This window comes from Phallusia mammillata, chromosome 2 (assembly GCF_965637545.1).
Source record: "Phallusia mammillata chromosome 2, kaPhaMamm4.hap1.1, whole genome shotgun sequence".
NCBI lineage: Eukaryota > Metazoa > Chordata > Ascidiacea > Phlebobranchia > Ascidiidae > Phallusia > Phallusia mammillata.
Window position 1 is genome coordinate 3,917,315 of NC_137253.1, and position 14,870 is coordinate 3,932,184.

Genomic DNA, 14,870 nt, shown 5'->3' on the forward strand with positions numbered 1-14,870 from the left:
TTGACCAGCCTCTAATTGTTTCTGCGGTTCGCCGCCAGGCCACTAAGGTCTAATGATTGCTTAATTATTTTCACAGCAATTCATTTCAAAACGCAACACCTGCCTGGAAAAACAACGTTTGTCGAGAACTTCATAAATACAACTTTCGTACAAATACATTAACAACCTTTCCTATGCTTCAACTTTCTGTTGCGCATGTTGAAATTAAGTACATCGACTTCTATATAAGTTTTTGCAATTTAAACAATAAAATGCCGACACAGATGACTTTACAAAGCTCGTTAACAAACCTTCTTCGACCATGCGTCCAACAATTTTGACACAAAAGCACATTTAATTGTAAATCAAACACTCATCTGGTACATAACACCCAAAGTCGAATTTGAAAGCAAATTAATCAAGTTTTCAACCAGCATATTGCTATGCGTTGAAACGTATTTGAAACACTTCGAACGCCAATGAATTACTACGTGATCCAGCCACTACAGTTAAAGCGGACGAGGAAAAAAGGAAAAAAGGCGGGCGGCATTCGTGAACTGTGAACACACCAAGCATGTGCGCGTGACAGAGATTGCTTTGCTTTAATCCTCAAGGCTTATTTTAATCTTTAAAGCCAAACAACGGCAACTTTATTTCCTCGGTAATTATGTTGAACTTTAAAGAAGATACAAGATCGGATGTATGTCCGTTTCCTCTTTGTGTGAGGATTTAGAGATGAATTAATTAAATATGAAACGCCAGATTGTTTTTTTGCACTTCACATGCTTGCTAACTGCAAATTTTAATTAAGTTTCATTCTGTAACTTTCGAGAGGTATGGATACAATGAACCTAAATAATAAGCATTTGCAGTGGTTGAAAGCGATATTGACATAATAAAGAGCATAGACGTAAAGACAATGATATAATAGAACAAAAAATCAACAAATATTCAGCAGTGTCAAAAAACGATGTAAACATTTAGTTAGCATTACAATGTACTTCATTGGTAAAAAAATGGACATATAGGTAGTGCTGTTTGCTTACGTACTTGAGGTAAACTCGAGATGCAGACATGGGATTAGAACCCACAAACTTGTGAGCACAAAATAAGTGCGCAAATCAGCTACGACGAGAGCTAATCAAATCTAGGGGTAATTAAGTACTTGGTCGAATGGCCCAGGGCGCTTAACAACCAACAAAGCCTGATCGCGACTCGTAGCAAGGAGCGCACTTGTTTTGACCCTGCCAATAATAAACGTGAAAATTTATGTTTATAATGGTTATGTGTACTGCTAAGTATTTTTTGTTTCACAGCACAATTAAGTCTCATTTATGTTGTAGGGTTTAGTTCAGTAAAAAACGGGCTTGATTCGGGCCTGATTTTACAATCTGTGTCAGTACATTTTGAATTTAACTAGCTAAGTAGCCAGTCACTGAACCTGACCTAATATCAAACATCCTTAAAATGCCTTGTTCATGACCAATTGTCTATTATGTTTGTGGTCTTGGTCTTTCCTGAGGCTTCCGTATATAGGACTGACAATCAAACTTTCGGGTGTAAACGCGCTTCTCATGAAAAACGATTGGGGTTGGGACCGGGTTTCAGGCTTGTACTTTTGGGTTAGGGCTCCAATTTCAGGATGGTTTACAACCCTGGTCCCACGAATTGCCGTTAAGTTGTTAATTAAGTTTTATCAATTTCGTACTGTTTCGCCTTTCGCAAAGGTGTAAGCAAAAAATTACTCGCAAGTGTCAAAATTAGACACAAAAGTTTAAGAACCACTGGTTTACACAGAAGTCGATGGATGTTGGTCAGATTTCGGCGTATTTCTGCTTCTTATGTCCTTGTCCAGCTGTTCTATGGATGTCGTGTTTTTCCTGTGTCTCGTCACAAACCTCATTACGCGATTGTTGACGCACAAATCTTTTACCGCGTTCCGAAATTTCTTGTCCATCACACTATATATAATTACGTTGACGAAACTAGAAGTTAAAAAGACTCAGTTATTATGTTAAATAAAATAAGATAAGCATATATTTATTCCTGTTCAAGCGTCTATATGGCTGTGCCAACCAGCGATTATGGCACACTAATATATATAACATATTGTGTTAGGCATACTGAGGGCGTTTTTCCAAACCAGGTCTACCTTTTAGGATTCACAAAACTGGTTCGCACCGGTTCTACAGAACCGTCTCACGAAATTTTATAACATCAGCGAACCGGTTAGCATTACTGGTTACTGTCAATAAGTGTCAAATACTTTTTGTAACAGAACCAGCTAAAAAATATGACTTTTGTGATGAAACCGGCTGATAAAAAATTTGAACCCAACCACTGGTGACATGTGGTAATGCTTGGTCAACATGCTGTATTTAGTACAACGCCATAACGCATGACGTACTGTGGTTAAATAGTAATAACTTAGATTTAAATTGTGAATCGAAGACATCCAATGACATTTCCCATATACTGTTGGTAAAAAATTCTCAATCCAGGGTGAATTTGCCACCCTGTGGTAATATAGGCATGTGTGTGATGTGAAAAAAAAAACTAAACTCGGGGTAGACATTTCTGAAAATATAGCAAAATCATTTTGGATTTTTCGTATTGATTTTCATACGCACTGTAGCAACATGCAGTTAATCAGCCAAAAACCAGCCAGAACCTTTGCACACTGTGTGTTTTTCAACAGATTCTCGGGTTAGTTTGTTGTGAAAACAAAAACAGCAATTCTTAAATGCAAAACATGATCGGGAATTTCATTCAGGAGGTTTAGGGTTCAAACCTAGTTAAAAATATGAAAATGATTTACCTGTTAGACATGGAAAGATAGAAGCCAACCACGAACGGAATAGAAACGGTGTTGTTATCCAAAGCACTAGAGTAGCTCATAATTATCACGATGAGAAGTGGCACTGAAAAAAAAAAAAACAGAAAACATGCACATCTGTTAAATTTTTGGGGTTTCAATTTTAGTGGATTTTTATTTTATGAATTACGACATTGTTTATTGTTTTATGAACGACCTGGCCTTTTTGCAGTAAAATCTAGATATGCGTATACTTTTACTTTACTAACGAATTCAAACTATGCCCAAAACAGCAAAATCTGTTTAAATGCGATCTTGGCCAGCATAGAAACAATACTTAAGTGTACTAAGAATGATTTCTACGTGCTTACTTGCTGTGACGACATACGCCATTTGCATTGTTGCCATGGTGACAAATACCATGTTGTCTCGTTTTCTAGTATTTTCGTTTGACCTCAGAGCGGCCGACTTCTTGTTGTATCTCATCATGTAGTACCTGGCAGCTATTGTAAACGAGTTCTAAAAGTGAAGGAAAAGTTTAATGCGTTGAAAATCTGGTTAAGATACAAATAAAAAGCTAAGATCAGCCCCAAAGCGTAAACGCAGACCAGTGATCACGGCACACTCATATATAACTCATATTACGCCAGGCCTATTAAAGGTGTCATACCGAATCAGCCGATCACCATGAATTTACCATTTGACATAGGATGCATAAATGTTTCTGTGAAATAACTACGCCTTCAACGTAACGAGACATATATAAAATGTTGCTGCCAGCATAACGTACAACTAAATAATGCTCTTCCGACAAATTTAGTTCTTGTACCGACGTTTTAAGGTTCGATTCAGTTCGCATTTATCAGGTAAAGCGCATTTATGACTGTCTTGTAATTGCAGGGTATGTTGGCAGGTGTCAATAAAACTACTCTAAAATCCGATATTTTTTCATATACAAAACTACAAGAATGATTGTACGTAGTGAACGCATGGTGATGTGAATAATCAGCTGTTGCAGTTGTCACAATCTTACCATAAGCAGGAATGGAAAAATGTAGATGCAAAGCATGACAAGTATCAAAGGTATGAAACTGCCATTTCGACCAGTACTTGGCTGAGAGAGATAGAACATGAAGATAATATGTTGGTAGCCAAATGCAAGTGATTGCGGGAACCAAGCTGTGAAAAGAAACTGGTAAAACTATAAAAAATTACACAACATTTTTGATGAAACTTAGAAACGTGTAGCGGATTCAAATCCCATTATGACAGCAAATGCTGCAAATGGGTAGTTAGATGTTTACAATTCTATTACGATAAAAACTTTTAGCAAATCAAACAAGCATTTGTGTATTTATAATTTACTAAAATTACTGAGTTATACACAAAACGTTTTTTTGTCATAGTGACAAAAATGGAAGTATATACATTTAAAGCTCAAACATAAAACTGGCTCTAAAAACTAAAAATATGATTGACAATTACAAGCACTATCTTACCTATAACTCATTTCAATGTTGAAACCCTAATGTTTTTCATAGAACTTACAAAAAAAGGATTTTTAAACAAAGATCGTTTAAAGAGTTCTTCTTACTTGGTGAAACAGCGCTGACGAATGCGATGACCCAGACTCCGGCCAAACCCGCATAGACCTTTTTTGAATCTTGTTGCTGGTACATTATTGGCCACTTGATAGCGCAAAAGCGCTGCAGAGCCAGAAAGACGAGATGATAGAGCGATGACGTGAATATGAACAAATAAAATACTCCACCAACGGCAGCATTGGGCGAGTTTTGGAAGCTGATGGTTCGGTCAAAGATTTGTTGATAAGTTGAGTTGATTGTCCAGTTAAAATGGGGAAGAACAACGAAGAAGATTTGGATTCCTGGCAAACGTTTCTTTGATAACTATACTGATTCAGTATTACTGAAACTTACAATAGGACTGTGGCTGATAGTTTACTTTACGCATGCAATAGTTACAAATTTTGCATTTACATCCCAAGTAAGGTAATTATGTCACCAACGTGCTACAAAATATAGTAATGCAGAAAGGTAGACCTTAAAATGTCTATTTGTTTTTTCATGTAACTGCAGAAAATTCGTTATTTAAAGTAAGCAAAAATAACAAACATTAGTTATACTCCTAGTCCTTTTGCTTATGGATCAGAACAGGGGTCGGCAATCTTTTTTGCACTGCGGACCGCTTTAGAAAGCGAAATTTTATCGCGGACCGGTCTTCAAAAAACTACAAATATTTAGCAATAAAAACGCTTAAATTAGTTTATCATCCCGGGACACATGGGCAAAATGTTTTATAGCATTTAACCTGAAAGATTTTATGGCCCGGTAACCAACTCGTCGCGGACCGGCGGTTGCCGATCACTGGATTAGAGGTTTGTGCCCATTCGAAAATTACAAAATATTGCCACTGAAAAAATGAAAAAACTACCGTCCAGTAGATCCCCCTAAAAAACTAGTTTAAACATTATGACAAGTTTGCATTTAAATGAAAACACATTTACCTGTCATAAGATCAGCTATTGCTAGCGACATCTTAATCTTTCCGTAACTCCCCGTAAAAGTCGACTTCCCAGTTAGAAACAACCACACCACTAGTGAGTTGGCTGTAACGATTGCCAGACCAAGTATGACCACCGCGAGGCAGAAAAGACCGGCACCCACCATGCTACAATCTTTGCAACGATTCAGGGTCACGTTTTGACAAACAGTTGAAACAGATTGTGAACAAAACGGTGGATGACCGAACAGGACATAAGAGGTTGTTGTAATGTTGCTGTTGTTTCCCAAACTTGTCACCGTATTCTCAGTGGCAATTATGTTGACAATATAAGGTACAAGCGAAGGTGGCGTAGGACTTGGCCGAGGTAAAATTGCACGCGACATTGCAAAGTTCCTATTTCTTACCTTTTCACCTATTTGCTTCTGATGTTGAAAAAGTAATAATAGTTATGGGTTTCAAAACATTTTAAAAGAAATTACCATTTGACCATTAAAAATTTCCACACAACCATGAGTATAGGGCAGGGGTGGGGAACCTGCGGCTTAAAGGCCGCATGCGGTCTTTTAGGGCACTAAGTGCGGCCTTCGATGTCAGAATACAATTTAAGATGTTGATAATACACACTGCACCAGGCACTAAAAACTAGACTGAAACGTATTTTTTACCTTTATTCCACATTACTATTTGATTGGTTCTAGGGCAGCTGTTTTCAAACTAGAGCCAAGTGGTTGCGTGGAACACAAAGCGATTTCCGTAGGTCTGCCAAGAGACCCAGGTTCTACAATCTTTTTGTGTTGCAAAAGAAAAATTGTTTGCGCATAATCGAATGTCTTAAACTCGTCTGTGATGTCACAAGCTGCTCGTAGATTAATATTGGTAAACAAGCGCGTTTCTGCTTTAATAAAATCCCGAATGTTGTAGTGAGGGTGGAAATGTAGTGAGGAATTTTATTTAGCTTGGACCGTAAGTTCTAGTACATCGACCATTCTGTAAGTCAAAAAGTTTGAAGTTACCACCACTGTCCTTGGCGTGGCAGATAGTCTGCGCGGCCTAAACGAGTGTCGATAAACCGTTAGGTGGCCTTCACAAACAGAAAGGTTCCCCACCCCGGGTATAGGGTCTAACAAAATCGCTCTAGTTTGTTGAATTACAATTCATTTCAATGTCTTAAATGCTAAAATCAAATTCTTTACACAGATATACTACATGTACGCAAATAAATGTACACAGCAAGAACATGCTTAGACAATGAACAGAAAATCAAAAACGTATGTAAAATATAATTTTGACATATGTTGTACTTTGTATCTGCTTTTCAATTTTGTTTTTGAAACTCTACCGCTAAAATCCTTTACATCTGCATTTACATTATGTTTGTCGGTTTAATATATTAAGCAATTAATTTCTGCGTCACAGTTACAAACAAAATAAACATCAGATCTCTCAAACACTTGTTTCTTTAGCAACATTCGCCCACCCACCCACAAACTTTAGACGTAACCATTTTGTCTACAACAAGCGTCGGACTGCGCTTCTAGTTTGCAATAATAGGTTTTATTTACCACACCACCGTAACTTTCTTCACAAATGCCAACAGATATGGAAGGAGCCAACACACGAAATATTTCTTTCTTCCGGTGTGACGCGCAGGAGTATGTTACGTCATAACATGATTATGACATCACATAGGGCATGGATAGAAATAGCTTTGGCTGTAGCGAAGTTTAAGACATGATGGAAATGTTCGCTAACATCGCTAACACGTGATTTTTTTCGTTTTTTTTCACCGGCATTGGACAGGTGTATAGCAGGCTGTTCCAATATTTTATTGATTTTTCGTCGCAAATCGAAGAAGTCAGTATAATTATAAACACCGTTCAATATTTGCAGGTGATTTTAATTTGCAGGTGATGGAAGAAACAATTGGCTTGCTAAATAACATAGCAAACAGAGAAAGGACGTTGCTTGCCTACAAAATCAGTTAGAACCAACAGATTTAAATTAAATTGTATAATTTTCAGTCGACAGGCTGCAGTTTTCTTATTTCAGAACCATTGACAATTTATTTTATTTCTTCAGGAGGGGGAAACTTTATAGCAAAATTTGAAACATTTGTAGTGTGATTGTTGCCATTGCAAGTAGTTCTACATCGGAAATGGACAACAAAAGTACAAGACCCGAAGTTATGATGAAACATTACTCACTGGAAATGATTGAACTGGTTATAATGTCAGGGCTCATCTGCATTGCTTTGTATCTAACGGTTTCATCACTTGTGTATTTGTCTGCCAAACAAGAAGATGAACTAAAGACTGTCAACATTTTCTGTTTTATGTCGTTTTTTATACTTTTACTTTCTGCTCTACCTTATGAACTTGAAATAGTTTTGGAAGAACTTTCAAGCACCAAGTGTGCAATTATTTTAAGTGGTGTTGTGGTAGCAAGCATGTTAAACCGTTTGCTTGTCTATCTTATTCTCTGGTCACAGCAAAGAACTTTGTACAAAACTGTAGCATCACCAACTAAATGGACTAAACTAGCCTCGTACGCCAATAAATTCGTTCTGTTCCTGTTTGTTGTTTGTTCTATCACACCAGTCCTACTTATATTGTTGGGCAAAACCAATTATGATGAAAACTTGGGATGTGTTTTTGGCGACATTGAGTTCTTTGTTTTAATTATTTTCGGTGGTTACATCTTGTCGCATATTCTTCTACTTCTTCTCATCTTACTTCCTCTTTCAACTTATTACCGGAATCTCTCAGGAGCACAGGAAGTCAGTATCCGGTTGATAGGAAGCGCTTCCGGTTGCGTAGTGGCAGATATTGTTCTCATTATCGTAGTAGTTGTGCTGCACCCTTTTATAGAAAGTTCCCCGTATCTTACACCGCCTTTGTTCGGCTGTTTAGAAATCTTGGATCACATCGTACTTAACGTTACTTTGACTTTCTCATTTCCAAATTACAAGCAAAGATTTTGGCCTTTTCCTCTGGTGTTGGAGAACAGACGTAATCGAACACGTTTACTTCCAAACACAGGATCAAACGAATCCGAAACTTCTGTTTGATTTTTCTCATCTTTCCTTCTATCTCAAATTACAACATGAATCTTTTAGTCGCTGAGCACTTCAACAAGCGATTAATTTAATGCACAGTATCATGTGTAGAAACCAATCTCCTGTATTTCCCACCGCTGTTATACTTTGCCTCTGTGTACAACGTTTTTCTTTTTGGCATCTGTCTCGATTCTGATGTACTGTAGAGAGTATTGTTAAACTTGCTTGTAATATTTATTGTTTCATGCATGTATTTTAATGTACACTAAGTGTTTTCGAGCACCCTATATTTGGTTACATTTCGAGTAAAGTAAAATACTGTCACGCAGTTACAACTTGTTTTCATGGAGGTTCAGTAGCGCTAAAATGGTAGATCGGTTTCATAAGTTAACAAATTTAATAATTATATTAAAATGTACATCTTTTGTTATTGAAAATATGTTGTCAAATAATAACCCAAAGTGCTCAGTCAAATAATAACCCAAAATTAGCCATTATAAGATTTAAAGTTGCAATTCTTTGTTAATGTATCAAATAGTATCAAAACTCAATGGTTCTCCAAACCAAAACAACGGTGTTTGAACAATTTATCGCTTGAATAGAACAACATTTACGGATATTTCTCTGTTATAACATCAACCAGTGGTAGTGACATCTCAATTTTTCCATAACTGCCTGTAAATGTCGACTTGCCAGTCAAAAATAACCACACCACTAGCGAGTTCGCTGTAACGAATATCAAACCCAGATCGACCACCTCGAGACAGAAAAGATTCACACAAGTTCAGGATGACGTTTCGACAAACAGTTATAACAGATTGTAAACGAAATTGTGGATGACCAAAGAGTACATAAGAGGTGGTTGTAATGTTGCTTTTATTTCCCACACGTGTCTTCGCATTTTTGTGACTATTGTTTTGATAATAAAAGAAATAAACGAAAGTTATGTAGAACTGAATTGAGTTTGAGATAAAATTGACTTTGCAAGGTCGTTTTAGCTAATCTTTTTGTAGTTCAGTTTGAAATCAAACTTTTGGTAAACAATTGTAATGCAATAATTTTAAATATCAACAAAAATTATTAGTATTATGCTTTAAAAATGGCCATGGTTAATTTAATTATAACTGTCACAGTGTTCTAATATAGTGGTTTCAAAATGTTATCACTTCGCAACGAAAACAATTTACACAAAATACCCAGACAATAAACAGATAATTCAATATGTATGTGAAAAAAAATTTGGTTTTGTATGTAGTTTTAAATTGGCAACTTCAACGCTAACATTCATTTCATGTGTGTTTACTTAACTGTTTAACTCTTTAAATCGAAATTTCTGCTTCAAAATTACACAGACAATAATAATCAGATGCCCATAAATCCACCATTATTTAGCAACTTCAGCTAAACTAACAACAAACTTTTACCAAATTACTTTATCCGGATCAGGAAACAGCCAAAAAAATTCCTGGCAATATCAATTCTTATTTTACAACATATCATTGTAATTTCATTTACAAGTGCCAACAGATCTGAAAGAAGCAAGAACCAGGAATGAATTCCTACTTCCGGGATTGTGCATATGAGTCGGTTTCGTCACAGTATGATTATGACATCACTGATGGCATTGATGGAAATCGGTTTGGCTGTAGCGAATTTTGAGACATGGGATTGTTCGGTAACATTACATTGTGCTATGTTGGATGACGTAACTGGAATAGACAGGTGTGCTCGACAGAAGGTTGTTTAAATATTTAATTGATTTATGGTTTCTAAAGTAGAAAGGTAACTATATTTATTTAGTGTAACACAGCGTTTAATATTGGCATGTCAATAAAGGGCGCAATTGTTACTGTATGGACAAAATATTAATAATTGGTTAGCTAGAGCTGATACTGCTAATTTATTTGAATTAATAAGAAATCAAACAGTTTAACGTCGTTGATTGCCATACAAGTCAGAAAAAAAAGTAATGACAGAATCTATTTGTAATTTAAATTGTATCATTTTTGTTGATTTTTAAAAATTGCACAATAATAAACAAAATATTTCCTTATCAGGTGCAAACTTAGTGGAATTTGAAACAATTTAAAGTGTTTGTTGCCACAACAAGTAGCTTGACATTAGAAATGGAATGTACAACACCCGAAGTTGTTGTCAAACATTATTCACTGGATGCGATTGAACTGGTAACAATGTCAGTGCTTATTTGCATTGCGTTATATCTAACACTCTCATCACTTGTGTACTTGTCTGCCAAGCAAGAAGATGAACTAAAGACTGTGAACATCCTCTGTTTTGCGTCGTTTTTCATTCTTTTGTTGTCTGCTCTACCTTATCAGTTTGAAATAGTTTCGAAAGAACTTTCAAGCACCAAGTGTGCGTTTGCGTTAAGTGGTGTTGTGGTAGCAAGCATGTTGAACCGTTTGCTTGTCTATCTCATCCTTTGGTTACGACAACATGCTTTGTACAAAACAGTAACATCACCGACGAAATGGAACTACGTAGTGTCGTACGCCAACAAAACGGTTCTGTTCCTGTTTGTTGTTTGTTCTATCACACCAGTCCTACTTATTGTGTTGGGCAAAACCAATTACGATCAAAACTTGGGATGTGTTTTTGGCGACATTGAGTTGTTTGTATTAATTATCTTCGGTGGTTACATCTTGTCGCATATTCTTCTACTTCTTCTCATCTTACTTCCGCTTTCAACTTACTACCGGAATCTGTCAGGAGCACAGGAAGTCAACATCCGGTTAATCGCGAGCGCTTCCGGTTGTGTAGCGGCAGATATCGTTCTCATTATCCTTGTGGTTGCGTTGCACCCCTTTCTAGAAAGTTCCCCCTATCTTACACCCCCTATGTTCGGTTGTTTAGAAATCTTGGACCACATCGCACTCAACGTCACTTTGATGTTCTCATTTCCAAATTACAAGCAAAGATTCTGGCCCTTTTCACTGGTGTTGGAAAATAGAAGAAATCGAGTTACTCCAACATTTTCGCTCCCATACATGGGTTAAAACAGACAGAAATAAACACACTTGATAATGGTTTTTATCGTACCTCTCTCAAATTACGGCATAAATCCCTCAGTTGGACTTTAACAAGCGATTAAGTGAACAAACAGTGTCATGTGCAGTAACAAATATGTTGTATTTTGCTCTCGTTGTTTTACTTTGTACAAAGTTTTGTTTGAGTGACATCTGTCTAGATTCTGACGAACAATAGAGAATACTTCATTGGATGTTATATCAATATTTCATGCATGTATTTTTCATTTACCCTATGTGTTATTATATTAATAAGCCATATGCGATTGCGTTGTTTGCACAGTCCATTAACATTAAGTTGGGTACATTTTTTACCAACGTTCAAGAGCAACTGAGTGTTCGGCTACAACGACATTCGTTTCTCCAACAAGTTTCAACTTTTTCCGCCCTGTTTACCAGATCTCTTCTTTGAACATCTTTGCAACTGTGTTCTGTGGTATGTGTAAACCCTAGTATTAATATTTATTTTAACGCTGTGCAAAAAAAAAACTTAGTGCAATTGAACATATGTAACTTCGTCGCTAATATGGCTTGGTGGTTAGCACAATTGCCTTGTGATTAGAAAGTTGTTGGTTCTAATCCCGACTGGACCTATATGCGTTTCCTCAAGCAAAAAACTAAAGCAGTAATTCACCAACACAGCATAACCTTAAAGAGTTGATCTAATCTAAATTAAAACTAATGACTCTTACAAAAAATCTACTTGCTCTCATTGCGATCCAAGAGGGATACAAATGTGTCAAAGGAACAAACAAAAAACACTAACCGGGGTTTGTACGGGCAACGGTAAGCAAACTATAAGCATTTAAGCAAAGTAGAGATTGGCATTACTTAGCATTGCGGACCGGTTTGAAACTAAAATTTTATCGCGGAATGGCCTTAAAAAAAACACAATTGTAGCTCATATTTGTTATATACTTTGGACTTGGCAAACCGGCCGTATGTAAGAATTGCTTCAAAAAAAGGCATTATAACCGGAAAGGTGACCTATGCATTGGGGGAAAAACGTTTTCATTACGTCAATAGAAAAAAGTATGCGGAGCTGCACCGGTCCGCGGTTGAATGTTTTGTCCACCAAAGGATATGCAAGTTGTCGAAGCTTGCAGAACATTTCATTTCATTGTATCGAGCGTTGATCATTAAATATGTTTTAGGTTGTTTATTATTTTGCAATCCGTTTAACTGCAGCAGTCAAATCTGCATCATAAGTAGAAAGCAGCACACCTTGTCGAATACATAAATTCCACAATAAGCAATAAACTCTGTGTCAATGCTATGTCTTTATTATGAGCCATTATTAAACTAAACTGCGTAGTCCAAGTAATGTGTTGTAAAATTGAAGTTAGCTTGCGCATGGGAATATTTAATTCGAGCAACATCTGCCATTTTACCAAATCGCATAACGTTTGACAACCTCTTTTTGTTAACTTTATAAAAAAACTTTTCCGTTCAAAATATACATAAAATACCGATACATAAAGTTTTTTTTTCATTGAAATGACATCCAAGGTTTCGTTCCTAAAACTCTCGAACAAAAATATAATAAATTCAAATTGGTACTAACGATTTTTGCAACAGACAAATTGTTTTGTTTATTTTGGTGGTGTTTTGGCAGAAATAAACATTGCATCCAAATTAATTGCGTCAAATTTAAAGTTAGGTGATGAAGATTTTTTATCTTTCATTTTATCCTAACGACTTATATGTGTCAAACATTTCAATTTATCTTTTTTCATCGTCTCCAGCTGTCATTTATAAAGAGTTATGAAATGTGTGATATTAAATTGTTTAGGAACATTGTGCTGTTTTAATTGCTCTGAAATAAAATCAATAAAATATTTAAATCCCTACAAAACATACGTTGTCTGATAATGGGTTCATCACTCACGGGTTAGTTTGACTGCGTGGGTATGTTTTTGTGATGTGTTAGAATATTAGAGAAAGTGTTACATTTATAAGCGTTGCAGACGAATGTAGTTCGATAGGTGACAAAAGGTAATTAACTTAGTTTCCATAGTAAAAAGATCAGTCCGCTTGAAACAAATGTAATCTAAAAGCGAACCGTGCAGAAACAATAAAATGTGCTCGTTAGATCTAGCTAAAACAAAAAAATTAAAACAAAGGCGTTTATAACACGTTCGTTACTCTTTCTAAAATCCTGTTGAATTGTGTTTGCTTACAAGTAATTTTTTTGTGTTTTCATTAAACAGCAAAACGGTTAATGTAGGTTTTGTTTGAATAAATCATATTTATTAACGCTCATTCATTAACCTGGTAAACATTCTGATTTCCAAATGGAGACGACAACCTCAGAAATTGTGATCAGGAATTATTCGTTGGATGTGATTGAACCAGTTGCAATCTCAGTTCTTATCTGCATTACTTTTTATCTTGCAATCTCATCATCCGTGTATTTGGCTGCAAAGGAAGAAAATTAACTGAAAACTGTAAACAGATGTTGCTGTCTGGCTTCTTATATTTTAATCTTCTCTCTGCTGCCTCCTCTGCTCAATATCACAGTCAAAGAATATTTAAGCGGTGTGTGCACATTCAGCTTAAGTGTGCTAGTTATTGCAAACGTGGGCAACCGTTTCTCGGTATATCTTATTCTGTGGTTACGACAACATGCTTTGTACAAATCAGTGACTTCGCCGACTAAATGGAACAGAGTAGTAAAGTATGCAAAGAGGTTGGTTTTGCAACTTTTTGCAGTTTGTTGAGTTTTGCCTATTCCAATGTCATTCCTCTATGGTAAACCGAAATATGAAGTCAATTTTGGTTGCTCGTTTGAGATATTGGAGTCTCTTGTTGCTTTTGTTTACGCCGGGTATATTTTATCCCACATTTTCTTGCTATTTCTCATTTTACTTCCGTTATCAACTTACTACAGGAACCTCACAGGAGTCGAGAAGGTGAGCAAGCGATTAATTACAAGCACAGTAGCATGTGTAGTAACAGATATCATATTCACTGTGCTTGTACTCTTGTTGCATCCTTATGTACGAACTTCTCCCTATCTTTCACTACCAATAATCGGTTGCATTCACATCTAGGATCAGGTCGCACTGAATGCCACTTTGATCTTCTCATTTCCCAACTACAAACAAAGATTCTTTCCCATCCCTCTGGTGTTGGAAAACATACGAAATCGCGTTATTCCAACGTTTTCTCTCCCATACATGGGTTAAATTGGCTTACAACTGTTTTGACACTGATTGATGAGCTTGTTGTTCGTTTTGTGATTGATTTGTTTTCAATTTTGTACATTTTTTTGTTTGATTTACATTTAATTTTGTAGTAAATGGATGCACAAGGTGTTTTTACAAAGACAATTTCACTCATAGGCTTAAAATGATCAGAAACAATTCTGACAAAACAGAAATATTTTTGCATTCAGAAACCTTTTGTTGTTTTACGTTTTTTGCTGCGCATTTTCGTGTTTTGCAAACCT

The 14,870-nt window shown here is 36.2% G+C and overlaps 3 protein-coding genes across 4 annotated transcripts; 2 read left to right on the plus strand and 1 right to left on the minus strand.

Annotated features, from left to right (window-relative positions):
- Positions 1–218: 218 nt before the first annotated feature.
- LOC145213548 (uncharacterized) lies at positions 219–7,342 on the minus strand. 2 transcript variants are annotated; one of them, XM_080081866.1, is made up of 7 exons: positions 5,319–7,342; positions 4,389–4,679; positions 3,828–3,973; positions 3,166–3,313; positions 2,798–2,900; positions 1,773–1,964; positions 219–1,223 (listed from the first exon to the last, which is right to left on the minus strand). In XM_080081866.1, exons 1-7 carry the CDS (start codon positions 5,698–5,700, stop codon positions 1,127–1,129), a joined length of 1,359 nt encoding a protein of 452 aa, XP_079937992.1. In that variant the 5' UTR covers positions 5,701–7,342; the 3' UTR covers positions 219–1,126. The 2 variants fall into 2 exon arrangements, with proteins under 2 accessions (XP_079937992.1, XP_079937993.1); XM_080081867.1 differs by having other exon boundaries at positions 1,158–1,964.
- Positions 7,343–7,370: 28 nt separating this feature from the next.
- On the plus strand, positions 7,371–8,696 carry LOC145213549 (uncharacterized). Its single transcript, XM_080081868.1, has one exon. The coding sequence runs from the start codon at positions 7,473–7,475 to the stop codon at positions 8,382–8,384; it is 912 nt and encodes a 303-aa protein (XP_079937994.1). The 5' UTR covers positions 7,371–7,472; the 3' UTR covers positions 8,385–8,696.
- A 1,779-nt stretch (positions 8,697–10,475) lies between these two features.
- Positions 10,476–12,301, plus strand: LOC145215420 (uncharacterized). The gene has a single exon (XM_080084124.1). The coding sequence runs from the start codon at positions 10,499–10,501 to the stop codon at positions 11,387–11,389; it is 891 nt and encodes a 296-aa protein (XP_079940250.1). The 5' UTR covers positions 10,476–10,498; the 3' UTR covers positions 11,390–12,301.
- The last annotated feature ends 2,569 nt before the right edge of the window (positions 12,302–14,870 follow it).